Raw genomic sequence first — 18,836 nt, forward strand, 5'->3', positions numbered from 1 at the left:
GTGACAAAAATTCAGGGACTTTTTGGACTGACTGGGTTGAACTGCAGGCAGTGTTTACACAGAACAAACAGGAGACAAGTATGAAAACCCATTAAAAATGCAAAGAGTAAGATGTCTATAGTAGGTAGGGCTACCATTTCACCAAAACATCTGTGAAATTTTAAAAATGATGTACTGATTGATGTTGATTACGGGTTTTGTACATTTTTGGAAACTAAAAAATCCAAGAAACTCAAGTTTTTTAAAATGATTTATGGCTTTATAAGTTGGTCATACTGCACAGAGAACATCTCTCTGCTACTAGTCATGCTTGTTCTGTTTCCATAGAGGTGAAGGACTTTAAATTGCAGCGAAAAATGAGTGAAAATGTGACAAGAGCAGAGTAATTTTAAAGACTGTAACACACTGTGAAATTGCATCTACTCCAGTTTGTCTGCAGAGCTGGATTCCAGGAAAAATACTCAATTTAGTTTTGTTTTTTGTCTCTATCTTTGCCACAGTTTGGTCTGTTATTGTCTACATTTTGTTCTGAAAGCCAAAATGTCTGGAATATTGCATTTCAGTACGATTACTATGCATTTTCCAAACACTAATTGTGACTCATTTTGTTTTTTCAGGCCACTTTAATTAACTGATTTTTTTAATTCCTGACTAATTCCTGAAAAAAAGCAACCTAACTTTTCATTCCTGAACTTCTGGCAGGTCAGTAATTTTACTTCCTGTCAAACCCCTCACCGATTTAAAGTGTAAAAGCGCCCTAGAAATATGAAGTTTTTCTCAGAACCACCCCCTCCTGAACCATTTTTCAAAGAGCAGAGCACTGAACACATGCACTTCATCCCTCCAGAGTTAATTTAAATCTTACTAGCGGCTTCTGAGAATCACCTAAAGACAAATGAATCGACAGACAGACGAACACAGCTCGATTAAGAGCCCCGACACCCACCAGTCCTCGGCTCCATCGATTGCCTGATTGACAGAAACCCTGAAGATGAGTGGATTTCCTGCTGTTCTTTTGAAAATAAAACAAACACCGAGAAGAAAGTTTCGAGTCCGGAGTCTTTGGAGTTATTTCTGTACAATATGAATTCATTTGGCTTTGTTTTGAAAGCATTTCTGGTCCTACTGGGTAAAATGTGGGGTCTTGTGGTTCACAGATTAAAGCTTTAAACTCCTCAAACCAGAAACATCCCTTTATATCTCTGTATTTCATTTTATGGTCACATGTTAGGAAGAAAATTATATTATTTGTGATGATAACAGCATATATCTGTAAAATAATTATATCTGAGGACAAGAAAAATAATGTAATTTTCCAGTCAAGTATTGAGGGAAAAAAAGTGTTATTATTTGTATAAATACAGATTTTTGATCTGGACATCTATATATATTTTTCAGTTTTGTCCTATTTTTTGTTGTTGTTTTTTTTTTTTGTATTTTGTTTAAGTCAAATTAACAAAACAGAGAAAATCTAAAAAGCACCAACAGTTTAAATTTTTTTATTTATTCAATATTTTTTTTTAAATAATATCAAATGTCTGTAAACTAATTATATCTAAAGACAAGAAAAACATTGTAATTGGGAGGGAAAGGTCTTATTATTTATAAAAAACATAAATAAAATTTTTTTATCCAGTTTTGTCCTATTTGTTTTTTCAGTCAACATCTAAATTAATATAACAACAACAACAATGATAATAATAATGATAATAAGGTCATTCTTATTTTTTGTAATTCACCAATGTAAACTTTTTGTATTAAAAATACATTATAAATATATAATATTTTTGTATTTAAAATCATAATTTATTTTATTTTTACTCCCAAACACTGAGTTATTGACAATTATGTATAATCATTGTAAATAAAATAAAATTTAAAAAATCGCAAATAATGACAAATACCTGTTAAAACTTATTTCTTTTTACTAGTTTAATATGTGTAATTTTGCAGACTTACAAAATAAACTGTCACATCTAATGTAAAATAAATTTTCTTGTCTTTTACAAGATTTCTTACATTAAATAACTAAATTGTTATATCACAGTAACTAAGAAACTATAGGCAATGGCATATTTTTTAAGAGCTGTAAATATACTTTTTTAAACATCAAACAGCCCAAAAGTAAAATAAAATAAACATCATTTAATATTAAAGCAAGCAACTGTGTTTTAATTATGGAAAATTGCTGTTTTGTTTTGTTATTTAATTATTTTTTGTCTCCCATTTTCCAGGGAATATTATGTTTTTGTTTGTTTGTTTGTTTTTTTAAACAGAAAAAAATAGCTTAAACTAACTTCCTCCGGATGTTGCTTTAAACTCTTTGAACCAGAAACAACCATTTACCTCCAGCACTAGAGATGCTTGTAGCACACCCAGAAACATGTTTTCTTATCTGTGATTTTAAAAAATATGGTTTTGTTTTGTTCCTGTGGAAAAGAACCTCCTGTACAGTTGGACTGATGCACTAAACTACATCCTCTGTAAGGATCACAGTGAGATAAATATAAATAGATATCAGACAGATAGTGCTGCAGACACTCTGCATGGAGAGAAACGAAGCACAAACTTAGCTGAGTTTTAAATCCAATTTGAATTTTGGTCCACACATTAGACACAGCAGCAAAATGATCCTTTATCATTCCAGGAATCCTCCCACAGAGCAGCTCTTCTGCTGCCTTCATCACTGTGATTCTCTTTTTTCTGTTCAAGCCCCACAAAGCTTTAAATGATCTAAAATGCAGCGAGCTGACCAAGTCTGGAGGCTAAAGGAAGCATTAAAGGTTTCTTCGCTGCGCTATTGGTTTTTAAAACACTCCGCTAAGTGATTTAAATTATGACTTGGGTACACGATATGCTAATAAAGTATGTTCCTGCGTTCCTCCGCTCTGGTCTCCGGGCAGAATTAGCAAGCAGCAGTTTCTCATTTCTGAAGCAGCAGACAAAAGACCCGAAGCACTGATGGGATCTACTGGCTCGTTTAAAGGAAACCTGAAAGGTGGAGGCTGGGATTCTGCAGAAAAACTGCTGGTGCTTAGCTAGTTAGCATAATTAGGTACACTGTAAACAAGAATTTAAAAAATTATAAAAACAAAAATGAAATGAAATGAAAATCTGGTAGCAAGGATGCCAGAAAAAAATCAGTTATTAAAGGTGAAATACTATAATGTTCAAAAACTGTAGAAACAGTGGAAATATCTGTTAGCTCATATAAATACACTATAACAGTATAATTTATTGTCACATATTTAAAAATGATAATATTACTACTATTAAAAAACATTTTTTAAAAAATGAACAATTATTTGTTTTTTTAAAAAAAAGACATATTTTGATGTGATTATCTACAGTTTTGGCCTGTTTTTTGTGTTATAAAAAACAATACTTCTGTCTATGAGTTTTCTAAATGTTCTCTGTAATTTAACAAAACAGAAAACATCTAGAAAATACCACCTTAAAAAATTCCCAAGTTTATTTAAAAAATAATTGCAAATATCTGTTTAAAAATATTTTCTGACTTTCTGACTTAAATACAGTAAAAAAAAAAAAAGTGTAATTTTATAGTCAAATGTTGCAAAAGAATAATTTACAAAAATACACACTTTTTATGTAAACATTATTTACACTTTTGGCCTGTTTGTTCTTGTTGCTTGTTTGTTTAATTTTCATTTTTATGGTTTAAATGTAAAATATTTTTGTGGTTTTACTAGACATTATCAGTAATTGAAAAAAAGTATGGTGTAAAATACCATTTTTTTCCCCATTTTTACCCCTAATTTGCATATTTTTAAAATTCTGTTAATTATTTGCATTTGCATATTTTTATTTTATTTGTAATTTTATGGACTTTACAAAAATAGACTATGAACTCACACATCTAACGCATTTCTTTTAATTTTCTCATCAAAATTATAGTAAATATAAAACTAAGTAATTGCATAGTTTTAACAAAACACATGAAAAAAAACATTAAAAACTGAAAAAAATGTACATTAGTTAAAGTTAAGGCTAGCAAGTGTGTTTTAATAATTAAAAACTGATGTTGGCTTTTTTTAATGAGTTATTTTCTTTTATTTTACAGTAGTTTTGTTGAAATATTCATGTTTTTTACAGTGTAGTTAGCAGACAGAAGGCATTCAGTGTTTCATATCAGAATCACAGACTTAACCATAAAATCACACATTTTTAGCCACAGATTCACTCTGTGAATCAACTTTATGAATGACATCATTAAAATCTAATTATCTATATGTTTTATCAGCATCGGTGGTTTGAAAATAAAATTTGAAAGTCAATTTTGTAAGGACTTGCAACCATCCGATGCTGCTGTTGTCGGTAGTCTGGTCTCACCGTGCAACAAGAACAAAAAGTTGTGGCTCTAATGCGAAGCGTTCATTCATAAACAAAGTCAATTAAGATGCCAGAAGGCTGATGCATCGATACACGAACGGTAAATACACACAGGACCTCGGGCGAGAAATCAAATCTACGGGATCATCAAACAGGCAATACCGTCGCAGATGTTTTATTCAGACCCACAAACTCCACAGCCGCCGAGCAATTCTTAATATCCCCAAACTGCGTCAGCAAACAGTAATGACGGCGCTGTGATTTCCCATCCATAGCCGCATCATTCACATATACTTAGTCTTAATGTAGATGATTTACTTTATGCTGGTGTCGGAATGCTGCGAAAAAAACACAATAAAACCAACATGGAGTGGCATTAAACGACAAACAGCAGCTTTTAAACACGAGATATTCACTCTGACGACAGACATTCAGGTGTCAAACCAGTCTTACATGAGTTTCACTAACCTCAGTGTACTTCGAGTGTTCACTAAAATGTAGGGGAATAAATGTAAAATCTGGGCTCAGCATTGGATGATTCTCGCTATCTAATGACGCAGGAAAAAATCTTACAGCAAATCTAGTCAAGGAAGTCGACGTCATTCCCTAGAATAGCCCTTTCTTTAGTCTTTAATTTTCTGTTTAACCCTCTCACTCCAATTAAAAATCATTTCCCCGCCTCCACACACAATCAGCAGTCGGTAAACTTTGACATTTCACCACCTTCTTCTCTAATCTACAAGCTGGTGATGGTGATGGCTGTAGAGGCTTTCCCTCATAAGTATGCATTAGCTTCAAATGGAGCCACTGCCAAAGTCTGTCATTAGCATATTGGATGCTTTGCAACTTCTCTTTTTGTGGTTTGTTCCCCTTTTTAAATCTTGTTACCAAATCAGATTTCCCTCACAGTAAAGGTAATATATGAATTATCGTCACTTAACTGCCCAAAATCGTGTTTTTTCCACTAAAATAATGCAACATAGACCATTTTATGTCTGTCTAGTGGATAAATACTCATGCTTACCCTCCTTGACGTGTTCAGTAACACACAACCAGAGTCATCAGCATCTGAGGAAAAACCAAAACAAATGCAAACAGTTAGACATTTAAAGTGTACCATGATGTATTTCACACCTTTTTGTGTTATATTTATATAGATGTGGGTGACAAATTAAAGGAAAAACCAACCAAGTCGCCACCAGAACTCCTTCAATGCACCTTCCCATTGATTCTCCACTGCTACTGAGGGATAAATCGTATTTCTAACATTTTATTTACATTATTTTCGAACTTATGAGACCTTTCAGAGACCCTGTGTGCGTTATGGATGACAGCATTGCAATCATGGAAGAAATCACTCCCCAAAGGACAGAAATGTGTCATGAGAGGATAAAGATAATCACTCAAAAGAACTGTGTATTGATCTGCAGTGACCCTTCAATTCTTCAGTCTAACAGGACAAGTGGACGCCAGCAAAAAGCCCCAAACGGCATAACAGAGTGACCAGATTCCCTCATTCTAAAGGGTTCAGGTTTTTCTTTTAATATGTCACCCATCTGTAACTGTAACATTCAAGGATTCGAGGTTCTTTGTTGTCATGCCAGTACGTGGATTCACAGGAGGCGACACGAAATTTGTACTCGGTTGGACGTCAAGAAATAGTAAAGAAAAATGAGGCAAATTACAAGCAATATAAACAACATAAACAAGTGTTTCACAGTGGTAATATGTGTTTTCAGTGGAGAACTTATTGTTAGCTGTTAATAAAGTGCAACTTGTCGTACAACCTTTTTTGTTCTAAGTATTCTGAATTCATACTAAACAAATTTGTATATAAAAGTAAGTATGAAAGCAATAAAAAAGCAGGGATGTAGGGATCAAGGCATTTTTTTTTACTTAACTTGAATGAACATAAGCCCAATATATTGTTTATGTCTCTTTGGTGTCTAAAAAGGAGAGCACAATTTGCGGCAGGATGCTAAGGATGCAAAATTTTTAGCTATTTTCTCAATAAATACAGAACTATCAATCAATTACTGATTTTCCGATATCACAAATTGAGCACAGTTGACATTTGGAACAAACACTGTGATTTTTTTAACACTGACCTGATAAAATCCAGCTTTTTTGATGCACACAAGTTCTGTCCGGAGGTCATTAAGCACCACAGGAGTCTTTGTCATGGTAACCGTTGCTAGCTAACCCCCCACAATGCTCTCTGTTTGCCAACATGAAACTTCCTGTAGTCTGAGTGACGCCTCCTCTGGTCGCTACAGTGTTAAACAGTAAGAGGCTCCACCTGGTGGAACAAACAGGTACTACAGCTGATCGACAGTACTAGAAGTGTGTATTATCGAGGAAAATGATATCGGATTAGATTGGAAGATCCTGAATGTTAAAGGACTCAGATCAGACTGGGGCTAAAAAATAATTATATGGACAGAGCAAGTTGAGAATCGAATAATATTGAAATAAAAACTGACATTACGACATGTTGTTTTTCTGTAATTATGCATTGCAATATTGAAAAATATTGGAATTTTTTTTAAAATTTTGGAATTCACCAGGTGACTTGAATAACTATTGGCAGTGGTGATTTAAATGGTGAAACAAACTGGTTGTGTGTGTTGTGTTGGTTTGTGTTGGTTTGTGTGTGTGTTGTGTTGGTTTGTGTTGGTTAGAGTGTCTGTTGTGTTTGTTAATGTGTGTGTTGTGCTGGTTTGTATTGGTTATTGTGTGTTGTGTTGGTTATTGTGTGTTGTGTTGGTTTTGTGTGTGTCGTGTTAGTTTGTGTTGATTAGTGTGTCTGTTGCGTTCGTTAATGTGTGTGTTGTGTTGGTTAGTGTGTGTGTTGTGCTGATCTGTGTTGGTTATTGTGTTGGATTTGTGTGTACATTTTGTTCTATTGTACAACTTTCTATTGTAGATCAGTCATGGAAAATGTGTTTTCTTTTCCTATCAAACAATATTTGAGTCATTTTAGTCACATTATTGGTTTTCTGAAAAAAACATCACACTGCACACCTGCACATTACATTTCTAAATATAAACTCAATTTTAGCTACCTGTTTTAACATGACACTGTTTAATTAAACACACTTTACTGTCCTCTTAGCTAATATTTCTTTCTAGTGTCACTGCATTAAAAGTCTGTTTTACATTGAAATGCATCTTATTTGTTGCATCTTTGTTCAAATAACCAAATTCTGGAAAAAAAAGATCACAAAAGGTCTGCTCAGGCTCACAGGAGATTTTTTTTTTATTACATTAACAGAGAAGTTTATGTATTTGTGGTCACAGAAGGAGAAAGCATGTGGGAAATCTTTTATAATTCTACATATAGTACTTGAATTGAATCTATTTTGTGTAACATTTTGGCCCTCTTGGACCCGCTGGCCTCACAACCATCTCTGATCCCGACTGTCACAGCTTGTACATTTTCAAACGCAATGACTACAATCTTCTGAGGCGTTTCGTGTCTTTATTAAAGATCCAGCAGAGAGGGAATGACAAGAAACGACGGAGGGACGGAGACGGAGAATGACACGACTTGAAAGCAGACTTGAACCATGTGATTCAAGGTCAGCGCCTTTAGGGACCTACAACTTCCTACAAAATGCCGGCGTTTCCTCAGCAGCCCACGCTCTCATGCAAATCTGCTCCCGATAATGTTCCGTATTTGCATTAAAAAGCATTTTTTCCGGCAAACAGAGTGTTCATTAGCAACGGAGGGGAGTTGTGAAATCACCAGTAAGTAGATCCTTCCACTAGAAGTGATGAAAATGTCAAGAGGCAGGTCTCTAAATGCTCCCATTGAACAGGGATTGGAAATTCAGCACTGATAAGGTTTTAATGCACACGTCTGTGGAGCCAAGGCAAGCGCTTTAGATAAGGTACAAAGGTTTGGATTTTCCCAGTGTTGGGGGGAAAAAAGGAAATGGAAGAAGAAGCTTTTATGTTGGAAAACAATATATAATCATAGAAGCGTTATGTAACCCAGTTCTGGCCGTTTACTGCAGGGAGGATGTTAGTAGGATACCGCGGGCTTTCCTCCTCTGATATAATTTGTATTTAAAATATACTTTATTACATGTTAATGGGAGGAAATACATGTGTATTCTTCAATTTTACTTTACCTTTTGGATTTCAAAACAATGCAGTTGACCATAACAAGATAAAATGAATTAAAAAAACAAACCTTTTTCACGTTATTCGGAGAAAATGTGTGTTTATTCAGAAGTTCTACTTTATCTTTAATCTCTATTATTTGGCATACATTTAAAATCAACATGTTTGACCATAATAAAAAACAAACACTTTTAAAATTTGAAGTGCGGAAAATTGTATTTTATTTTGTTTGTAAACTTATAATCTGGTAGATTTTTTTAAAAATGCAGTTGGCCATTAATAGGCAAAAAAATGAAAAAAAGAAGAATATCTAATTTCATGTTCTTGGGGAGAAAATGTGTATGTGTTCATAAATTCTACTTTTTAAACATCTATTATGTGCATTAATTAAGTGGGGAAAATTGTGTTTTATTTTATTTGTAAAGTTATAATTTGGTAGAGTTTTAAAAACAATGCAGCTGACCATTAAAGACAAAATTTATTTGAAAAACATATTTATTTCATGTTAATGGAGGAATCTCTGTGGATAACTGTATTTTCTATTATATTCTGAAATTTTTATTATGTGGTTGAGTCTTACAAACTACGAATTTTCAGAAATTTGGGGGATTTTTTTGCAGAATTTTTTGATTTTTGTCAGACAAGGAAACAGTATTTTTTGGTGCTTGTAAATGAGGACAACAGGAGGGTTAAACAATCTGGAGACGAATGAAGGGAATTCGATTTTTCCACCACCCTTGGGTCCTTTAACCCTCCTGTTGTCCTCATTTACGAGCACCAAAAATACTGTTCCCTTGTCTGGGAAAAATCCAAAAATTCAGCAAAAAATTCCCCAAATTTACAAAAATTTGCAAAATCTTCAGGAAGAAAACTCAAAAAATTACTTGAAAATTTCCCATAATTTTTTTTAAATCTCCCAAATTTGGCAAGAAATTAAATTTTTTTTAAAAATTATAAATATTTTTAAACTGAATAAAAATCTTCCAAAAAATCCTAAAAATATCTAAAGTGATTCCATATATATCAGGAAAAATTCTAATATTTTCTTTAAGAACGTTCAGAAAAAAATCAACCAAAATACAATGATTTTAGCTGAATTTTGGTTGATTTTTTCCTGAATCTTCTTAAAGAAACATTTTTTTTAAACATTACTCTTTTTGCACCAAAAAATGTTCAAAAAGTTCCTTGAAATGTTGAAAATGTGGAAGCTTTCACTGTGAAAAATTATTTTTTCCACATTTTCAAACTTTAATCCTCCTGTCATCGTGCGGGTCAAAATTGACCTGTTTTAAAGTTTGAAAATGTGGAGAAAAAAAATAGATTTTCAAAGTGAAATTTTTGATGTCCGCATTTTCAACACTTTTGGGAAATCTCTGAACATTTTTTGGTGGAAAAAAAGAAATGTTAAAAAAAATTTTTTTGTTAATGTTCTTAAAGAAAATATGAGAAGTTTTACTGATATATATGGAATCACTAGATATTTTAGGAGTTTTTTTGGAAGACTTTTACTCTTTTTTTGAAAATATTTACTAAAATTTCCTTGTCAAATTTGGGGGATTTTTTTTTTTTTTTTAAATAAAACTTTCATGGAATGATTGGAATTTTCTTCCTGAAGGTTTTGCAAATTTTCAAAAAAATTTGGGAATTTTTTTTCTAAATTTTTGGATTTTTTTTCAGACGAGGAAACAATATTTTTTGGTGCCCATAAAGGAAGACAACAGGAGGGTTAAACAATCCAGAGACGAATGAAGGGAATTCGATTTTTCCACCACCCTTGGGTCCTTTAACCAGCCGCCCGTCAGACGCCTGCTGCCTGTTGTAAAACATCCTCCGTTACGTAACGGAGTCGTGGCCGTTCCACGCTGGGAGGATGTTATTAGGTTACCGTGGGCTTCCCTCCTCTGCTGCATGGGATCCGCTGTGTCGCCTGGAAATCAATCAGACTCCTCCCTCCAGGGTCCTCCTTCTTTAACAAGCCAATAAGCCTTCAGGAGATCAGAATATCAATAACACAGCTACAAGTGTTTGCAGAGAAGGGACTTTGATCGGCGGAACACCTCCATGAAAAGCCTGCAGGCGGCCAGGGAGGAAACGGGAAATAAAGAAACGAAGCCTCCGTGATGGCAGGTGATGCAGTGGATTTGGTTCATCAAAGCCTCACAATCAAAAAGCTCACGGCCGGGTTGATCCGCTCCCGGAGGAGGGAGGCAGCTGAGGCTCTAATTGCTGTCAGGCTGCAGCAGATATTCACATATTCATATAAGATTAGCTCGTCCCCGGTGATCGCCTCCGTCTAATGGCCTCCGGAACGTCTCCGTACACGGCGTGGCTTACAGTAATCCAGGAGACGTTCAGGGATTAGAACATGGGACATGCCACTGTTTTCCTTCCTGATGTCTTATTTGATCACCGCAGCCGCTGATTATTAATATTCAGGAAGCCACAAGTGTCAGTCAGTGGAATAGTGGAGGGTCGTATTCAGAGGGAAACTGGACATGGAGGTTATTTTATAGATTCACCTGCTTCATCAGGCTACAGATAATGACTGGTAATATCAGGAAAAAGTATCAATTTACATGTTTACCCTAAAAAACACACAATAATAATAATAAAATACAATAATGTGCAAATCAAACACTTGTAATTAGCAAGTAATTTGTTCTTTTACTACGTTTGACACTAAAATTAGACTACAAGTGCATTGTTTGCTATATTTAAGTTATTAGAAATTCTAATTATTTTAGACATTTGTCGTTATTTGAAAAAAAATTATTTTTGAGTATAAAACTACACTTTCTTTTTGTGTTTAGCTCATTAAAACTTATTATTTTACAGTTAGTTGCCATTATTTGAATTTTTTTTTTTTTTAAAAATCTAAAAATTTAACAATTGTAAATATTAAAATTTGGTTTAATTTATCCTTATTTTTATAATTTTTTTTAGTAACATATGTAATAAAATAAGGGCAAAAATCTGTATTTTCACAAAATTTTTACAATTTTTGACCACAAATGGTATTAATTTATGTGTTGACTGTATAAATATGGGTTAAGACTGTAAATTCTATCCACATTTTTATGAAATAGTAATTCACTTCTTTTCAACTTTTAAGCAATAAAAAACAAATATTTTATGGTATTTAGTTCAGTAAAATAATTTGCAGCATTTTTCAGATAGTTGCCATTATTTTATTTAAAAAAAAAAAAAAAAGCATAGCTAAGGGTTAAAAATTGATAAATAATACAATTTTGTAAAAAAATAAATGCAAAAACACTGGTCAAAACATGATATAATTTGTAATAATTTGTTCTTTTAAACAGTTTGACAGTAAAATTAGACAATATATGCATTTCTGTTAGTAAAAATTGGAATTATTATACAGATATTTGCCGTTAAAATTATTTACTTAACTTTTGGCTGTAAAACTATATATTTTTTGCAAGTAGTTCAATAAAAATTATCTTTATTTTACAGATATTTGCAATCACTTGAAATTTTTACAAAATTTGAAGGATTGAACAATGATCATATAAAAAATGGGCAAAAACAAACAAACAGAAAAAGTACAAATACAATTATTTTAAAAAGTCTAAATAATGAAATAATGTTCATACCAGAAATCAGTTTTTTAGTAATAGTAAAGTAATATTTCCTTCTTTTACAACTTTTGACTGCAAAATTACAATTGTTTTTTTTAAAAATGCGTTTAGCTCAGTAAAAAAAAGTCATTATTTTGCAGATATTTGCTATTATTTTAATTTTAAAAAAATCTCAGGATTGAATCATAATAAATATTTAAATTTGGTTAAAACGTACAAATTTTGACTGTAAAATAACACATCTGAATTGTATTTAGCTCAGTAAAAATGATCAAGTCATCAAGTTATTTTCAATTATTTTACAGATGCAGGGATTAGAATGTGTGACACTTAACAGGCATGTTTTAATTTCTGATGAATTATTTGATCAATAACTGGTAATTATAAAATGTGGGCATTTTTTCATTAAGGGTGACAGAAAAAAGCTCAGTTTAACTTCCATAAAAACGCCAGAGGTTCAGTTTTGCATTTTTCTTGCTTTAAGATTATTTTCTCTTCCATTCTGTGCCTTTTATTTCTGAGGTTTAATCTGTTAAACTATAAACCAGCAGGGATTCACTGAACAGATCAGAGCAGATACTGACCTTATTAAACAGATTTCAGATTTCCTCCTAAATGTCACCAATCCTCCACATTAAAAGCCTTAATTTTTATGTGTCATATAAAATACGTCACTTTCAGGTTGTTGCACAATGTAGTTACCCATAAAAAGATCACAGAATGATGAATTTATTTCATCCTATCGGGGAAAATAAGAAAAAAATGTGTTAATGGGAGAATGTATGTATATTGATAAGCTTATTTGCAAATCTATAATTTTATTTAACGTTATTAGGGAAAAAATTCATTAATTAATTCCACAATATGTTTAAAAAACTAATATTTTATTCCATGTTAAAAGGGGAAATGTGGGTATATTAATAAACTCTATTTAATTTGTAAATTTCTAACATTTGGTGGATGTTAGATAGGATTTAACCGCAAAAAAACCCCTATTTTTTATGCGACACTGCTGGTATTTGGAGGGAACAAGTCAAACTGAACTATGAACCATCGTCTTGTTCTACTGTATCAGAATTAGAGCCTAAAGGAACGTTGTTGTTTTTGCTCCAAGGCTCCTGGAGGAATATAAAACAGCTCCATTCAGAGACAGAACAGAGCTGCTGGAGGAACCTTGAATAACTTCGAAAGATTTTCCTGGAGTGTAACTGAGCTTATTTAAATAATTCAACACAGATATAAGCTGTAATATAGCCAGCTGGGTTCATTTTATCATAAAGGAATAAAACTGTATTATGATGGTTTATTTTAATTCAATATAAAACCATTTTAAAACATCTTAATATTTACATAATATACAGAATCTACTGGATTTTTTTCAGTTGGGGTCTAAAAGACAAACTCTGAAAACACACTAGGCAATTATTCTAAGTTCTAATTACTTTTGGCATTTAATTATAAAGTTCTTTTGAACAATACTGAAGATATTTATGCCAGTTTTAGGGACTAGTTTTGTATATTTAATCAAATTAAGATCTCGTGGGACATTCGATCAAGAGATTTGTGCACAAATGTCTCAACATTATTATTGCCTGAATGGGAAAAAAATCTTTGTTATTTTGTTGTTTTCTTTAATTAAAAAAAAATAATTCTTTCATTTATTTTGTAAAATGAGCTAAAAATAGATATTTTTTAATTTTATTAAATAATTTCATTAAATAAATACCTATTCTTTATTATTTAACTTTTAAAAATTATTTTTATGCAAAATAATTATACAAAAAAATAAGAATTACTTTCTTTTCCATTTAATTTATCTAAAATATTATCCATAATAATTGTCAAAAATACTTTTCTTAAGTATGGGAGCAAAAATACAACAAAATTAAATCTAAATAAATGAATAAATATTATTGCTATTATTTTATATTTCTAAAGCAAAGATAATTATTAAAAACTAAGAATTATTTTATTTTCCATTTTATTTATCTATAATATTATCTACAATAACTGTCAATAATAATTTTCTTATGTTTGGGAGTAAAAATATAATAAAATAAAATCTAAATAAATAAATACAATAAATATTATTGCTATTATTTTATATTTCTAAAGGAAAGTAATTATTTTTAAAAAAGTAAGAATTACTTTATTTTCCATTTTATTTATCTAGAATAATATCCATAATCATTGTCACTAATATTTTTCTTCTGTTTGGGAGTAAAAATAGAAAAAAAAAATTAAAATATAGTTATACTTATTTTATATCTCTAATGCAAAAATAATTACTAAAAAATAAGAATGACTTTATTTTCAATTATTATTATTATTATTATTATTATTATTATTATTATTATTATTATTATTATTATTATTATTATTATTATTCTTGTTGTTGTTGTTGTTGTTTAGGTCAGAATGGACTCCCAACCCAACAAAAGAGTTTTTTGGAAGGAATTTCAACATTTTGAACTTTCTGAACATTTCAAAATAGTGCAGCTCTTCTACTACTAAGAGTGAATGAACAGCAGTTAAACAAACCTGGTGCATTAAACCACATTAAAGTGAAGTGGTGGATAAAAAAGGTGAAAAGCTCTAATTCTATATCATTTAATGTAAAAGTGGTGCATTATCTTTACAAATTGTGCACAACAAACATCTGATGTTCCCTTTGGAATCAGAAAACTAAAATTTTCAATGAAGCAAACAATTCAGTGTCACAAACGTAGTTAAAATCCTAATTTAATACGATAAATCTGTCTGGACCTGAGTTTAGAAACACTGAACTACACTCTGACTCCTCTATATTTCATTTACAGCTAATCCTGTCCATGAAAAATGAGAGTAAAATCCAACTTTAAACCTATTTTAGATGAGAAACCAACTCATTATTCACTCCTGATCCAGACCTCCCTCAGACTTCTAGAGGTCACATAATGACCTTTACATTTCCACTTCGTCCTTCCTCATGACTCTTTTCTCTCCAGCATTTCGGTCAAATCGACTGAAGTGAAATGGAACCGAGCCCAGCGCTGGCAGAAACACAATCACCGTATCAATTCTACTTAGGGAGGGCGTCTGATGGCTTTACGACGGAGTTTCTCTCAACTGACATGAACAGAGAAGATGGAGTCAGAGCGATAAAATAACAAACAAATCAGAGCATCGGCAGCTTACAGCACATTTGGTTAAATCTGTGACTGACGGATCGGACAGATAATAGAAAAATAAGATCATGTTAGATCATAAGACTCATGTACAGTCGTGGCAGGGGGCTGCAGATGCTCATATTAGCACTAAAACACAAATTAAACATGATGGGAAACTGATATTTACTTGGCGTTGACACAAACTCAGAGTTTGTTGAAATTATTTAACATTTCTTCATTCTCTCAGTAAAAAATGCCATTTAGAGAAGCAAAAAAAGGCAACATTTGTATGGAAAAGACAGAAATTTTGGAGATTTTCTGCCACTTTTGTCAAACGGGGACTCACAGCGGCTTCAGCTGCACTTTGGATGAACTTTTCTATTATTTTTTCATGAAGGCTACTGTTGATTTTATCCCCTAGTTAGGAACAGATCACTTCACAGTCAGTCTGAAGAGAAGAGGAGGAATAATTAACAATATATTCTACATGGTACTGTCTGTAATACTCTGAGACTTTTCTAAATCAAAATATTGCAGAATAAGGCACTAAAGTTACGTTTTGGTCACGTCTGAGAACTTTTCTGAGCTTTAGATTTGGCTGGACAATTAATCAGTACTAAATTGATTTGAAAAAAACGCAATTTTCAACTCGCAAAGGCTGCAGTTTAGGATTGAAGCTGCAGAGTACGTCTGACTCGGTTGAAACTGTCGCATCGATGGTTTCACCACTTTTACTTGAATTTTTTATTTTCTTTTTATTTTACGTGTTAACTGTAAAACAACAGGTGGAAACTGTACATACTGTTCATATCAAAAATCTGTATTATATAATAACATCAAAATTAATTTGTTCTTTTACAGTTTCGTGTTTAATTACAGATAATAAGTAGTCATATATAAAAGATATTGACGTTTGCAAAAAAAATTAACTATTTTAAAAAAGGCCAAAACTGTCAATTAAATTCACATCAAAAATGAAGATTATTATTATTATCATCTTTTTTCTTTTTTTTTTTTTTTTTTTAAACAAATGCTAGTTTATTCTTTTACAACTTTGGTCTGTCTGTCTAATGACACTTTTTACATTTTTTAGGAACAACATTTTGCATTTTGGTAAGAACTACTCATTTATTTAATTAAAGTGTTTTAAAAAATCTGTAAATAATGACTTTATGTCCACATCAAACATATATAGATGTTTTTTTGCTTTTTATTTTTATGTCTAACTGTAAAACTAGACCGTTTTATTGTCTTTAATTTTTTTTATTTTACAATAATTTTTTCCAGACATTATTATTACAGTTTTTACAGTTATTGAAGATTATAGTATTCCAACATTTTATCACATATTTGTCAATTTATTAAATGGATTTTGTTTTTTACAGTGTAGTCTTAGGTAATTATTTCCTGCTTGCATTGACTACAGATCATTTTATAGTGTCTGGTTCATCTTATTCATACTTTTTTCTTTATTCTGATGTACAATCCTGTTTTGTTATTGTTTCTCAGAGTCATATTTTTAGCTGCTCTAATCCATTTTATCGATTCAATAGTTGGAAGCCGTTATAAAATATATAACAGCTGCTGTAGCAGAGTTAAACATCCAACAGGCGCGACATCGTAAAGGTCGAAACTGAACAGTCATCCAGGAAACAGGCAGGAGAGCAGAACTAAAATAAAGCCTGACAACGTTTTCTCCTCACAGTTAAATATCGGCTGCGAAATGAATTAATTACAACACACAGATGTTTAGTAAATTAGATTAAGGTAGGAGCTGCTGTCTCCTGGTCGGATGTAATCACTGAGCTGCTTCCTTTTCAGGATGTGATTAAAAGTCCTCGACACGCTGGACGGAATCCACCAGCACAGAATAATAAAATATTAGTTTGTGACATAAATTCAAAAATACAAAAAAGCTGGTGACGCTTTGTTGGAAAATAGAAAATCTGCAGATTCTTTCAGTTTCTGGCTGTGATGAATGGGTAATTTTGAAAGCTTTTTTAAAGATAACATTTCCTTCACACCTCACAGTCCAGTTTCCAGACAGATCTGGACGTCTCAGATGTTCAAAGACAAGTAAGTTCAAAAGAAGGGTGAAGTTGAAAAGCATATAATAATAAAGCGATTTTGATGGACTATCGTGATTTGAAGCTCAAAGACCATTGGAAAGTTAAAAATCCACCAATTCTTTCCATTTTTACAGTCACTGGCTCATTTTGCCAGTGACTGTAAAGTGAATGCTTTAAAAAAAAAAAACATGCTTTTTAAACCCCAAACCTTGTAATAGTACTATAAAATTCTATGTACTTTTAGCACGTGATTGTTGGTTACAGTTGAGTGACTAGTGGCCTCAAAAAGAAGTCAAGGTTGAAATGAAAAGAATAAGCTTAGATTTGGTTCATTTTCCACCTCAAACAGCACGTAACAAATGATAAGTTCAAGGACCGTTGGAAATTTGACGATTGTGTCACAGTTTCTGGCTGTTTCTGGCAAATTAGGTGTAATTTTTAGACTATTTTACAGACAGCAGGCATTTTTAACCCACTTTTTTGGACTTCAGAGGTTTAAATAACTGGATTGATCAAAAAGAGAAATTCTCTATTTTTTAGAAAGTGTTATCCAGCTTACTGTGTTGTATTTTAACAGACTGAATGAGATTTTGGTGTTAAACCGCTCTAAAATAGTCATACAGACAAGATATAAGAGGATATTTGATGGTATTCTTACCGCCTCTACAGTTATTGAATGTTATAATATTGCACCATTTCTTCAAATGTTTTTTTTCTGCTGCCAGATTTTAACCATTTTTTTAAAACAGGACATTTTTTACAGTGTGGTTTTATGTGTTGAAATTAATGTTTTTTAATTGTGTGTGTATGCATATACACACACACACACACACACACACACACACACACACACACACACACACACACACACACACACACACACACACACACACACACACACACACACACACACACACACACACACACACACACACACACACACACACACATATATTTCCTGCGTGTATTTTTACAACCCCTGGAGCTTTTTCATCTTATTCATATTTTCTTATTATTTCTGACACACAATCAATGCGTTTCATTGTTGTTTTCCGTAGAAATATGATATAAAATGGACTGTTATTGTCGCTACAGGTTGTTATTTCAGCTAACTGTGATGCTGATTTGTGTGATTTTTAGTATATCTGTAAATGGCAGAGAATTGGGGGGGGGTTAGTCTGAAAAAGATTCGCCTAAAAAAAGTCACAGTAAGTCATATTTAGAGCAACGAAATTCAAAAGAACCTCATCACTGGTTTGCACAGGACTCCTTTCAGTAAAGATGGCAGCCACAAAGGGGAAACACAAAAAAGCCTCTTTTTTTAGCGTTTTAGAAGAAACAGTGAAGCAGTATTTGTTGCATAATTGTAGAATTGTCACATTATCCTCCGTATAATAGATTTCCACCTATACTGGTCTATTATCATCCTATTTAAAAGTAAAAGTAACGAGTCTATAATTATTCTATTTCAAAATAAAACTAATGAGTAATAGTTAAATAAAATCCACAGACTACTTGGAAAACAGATTTTCTGATCCGTA

General features: G+C 32.1%; 1 protein-coding gene across 5 annotated transcripts in view; it reads right to left on the bottom strand.

Moving 5' to 3' along the window:
• Positions 1-18,836, bottom strand: part of slc4a11 (solute carrier family 4 member 11) — a 190,080-nt gene that overhangs the window by 73,139 nt on the left and 98,105 nt on the right. For all 5 annotated transcript variants that reach the window (XM_055005728.1, XM_055005727.1, XM_055005731.1 and 2 more), the window contains exon 4: positions 5,375-5,418. In XM_055005728.1, the coding sequence (XP_054861703.1) occupies positions 5,375-5,418 (44 nt within the window). The remainder of the gene's footprint in view (positions 1-5,374; positions 5,419-18,836) is intronic.

The sequence above is a fragment of the Amphiprion ocellaris genome, chromosome 20 (assembly GCF_022539595.1).
Source record: "Amphiprion ocellaris isolate individual 3 ecotype Okinawa chromosome 20, ASM2253959v1, whole genome shotgun sequence".
Classification (NCBI taxonomy): Eukaryota; Metazoa; Chordata; class Actinopteri; family Pomacentridae; genus Amphiprion; species Amphiprion ocellaris.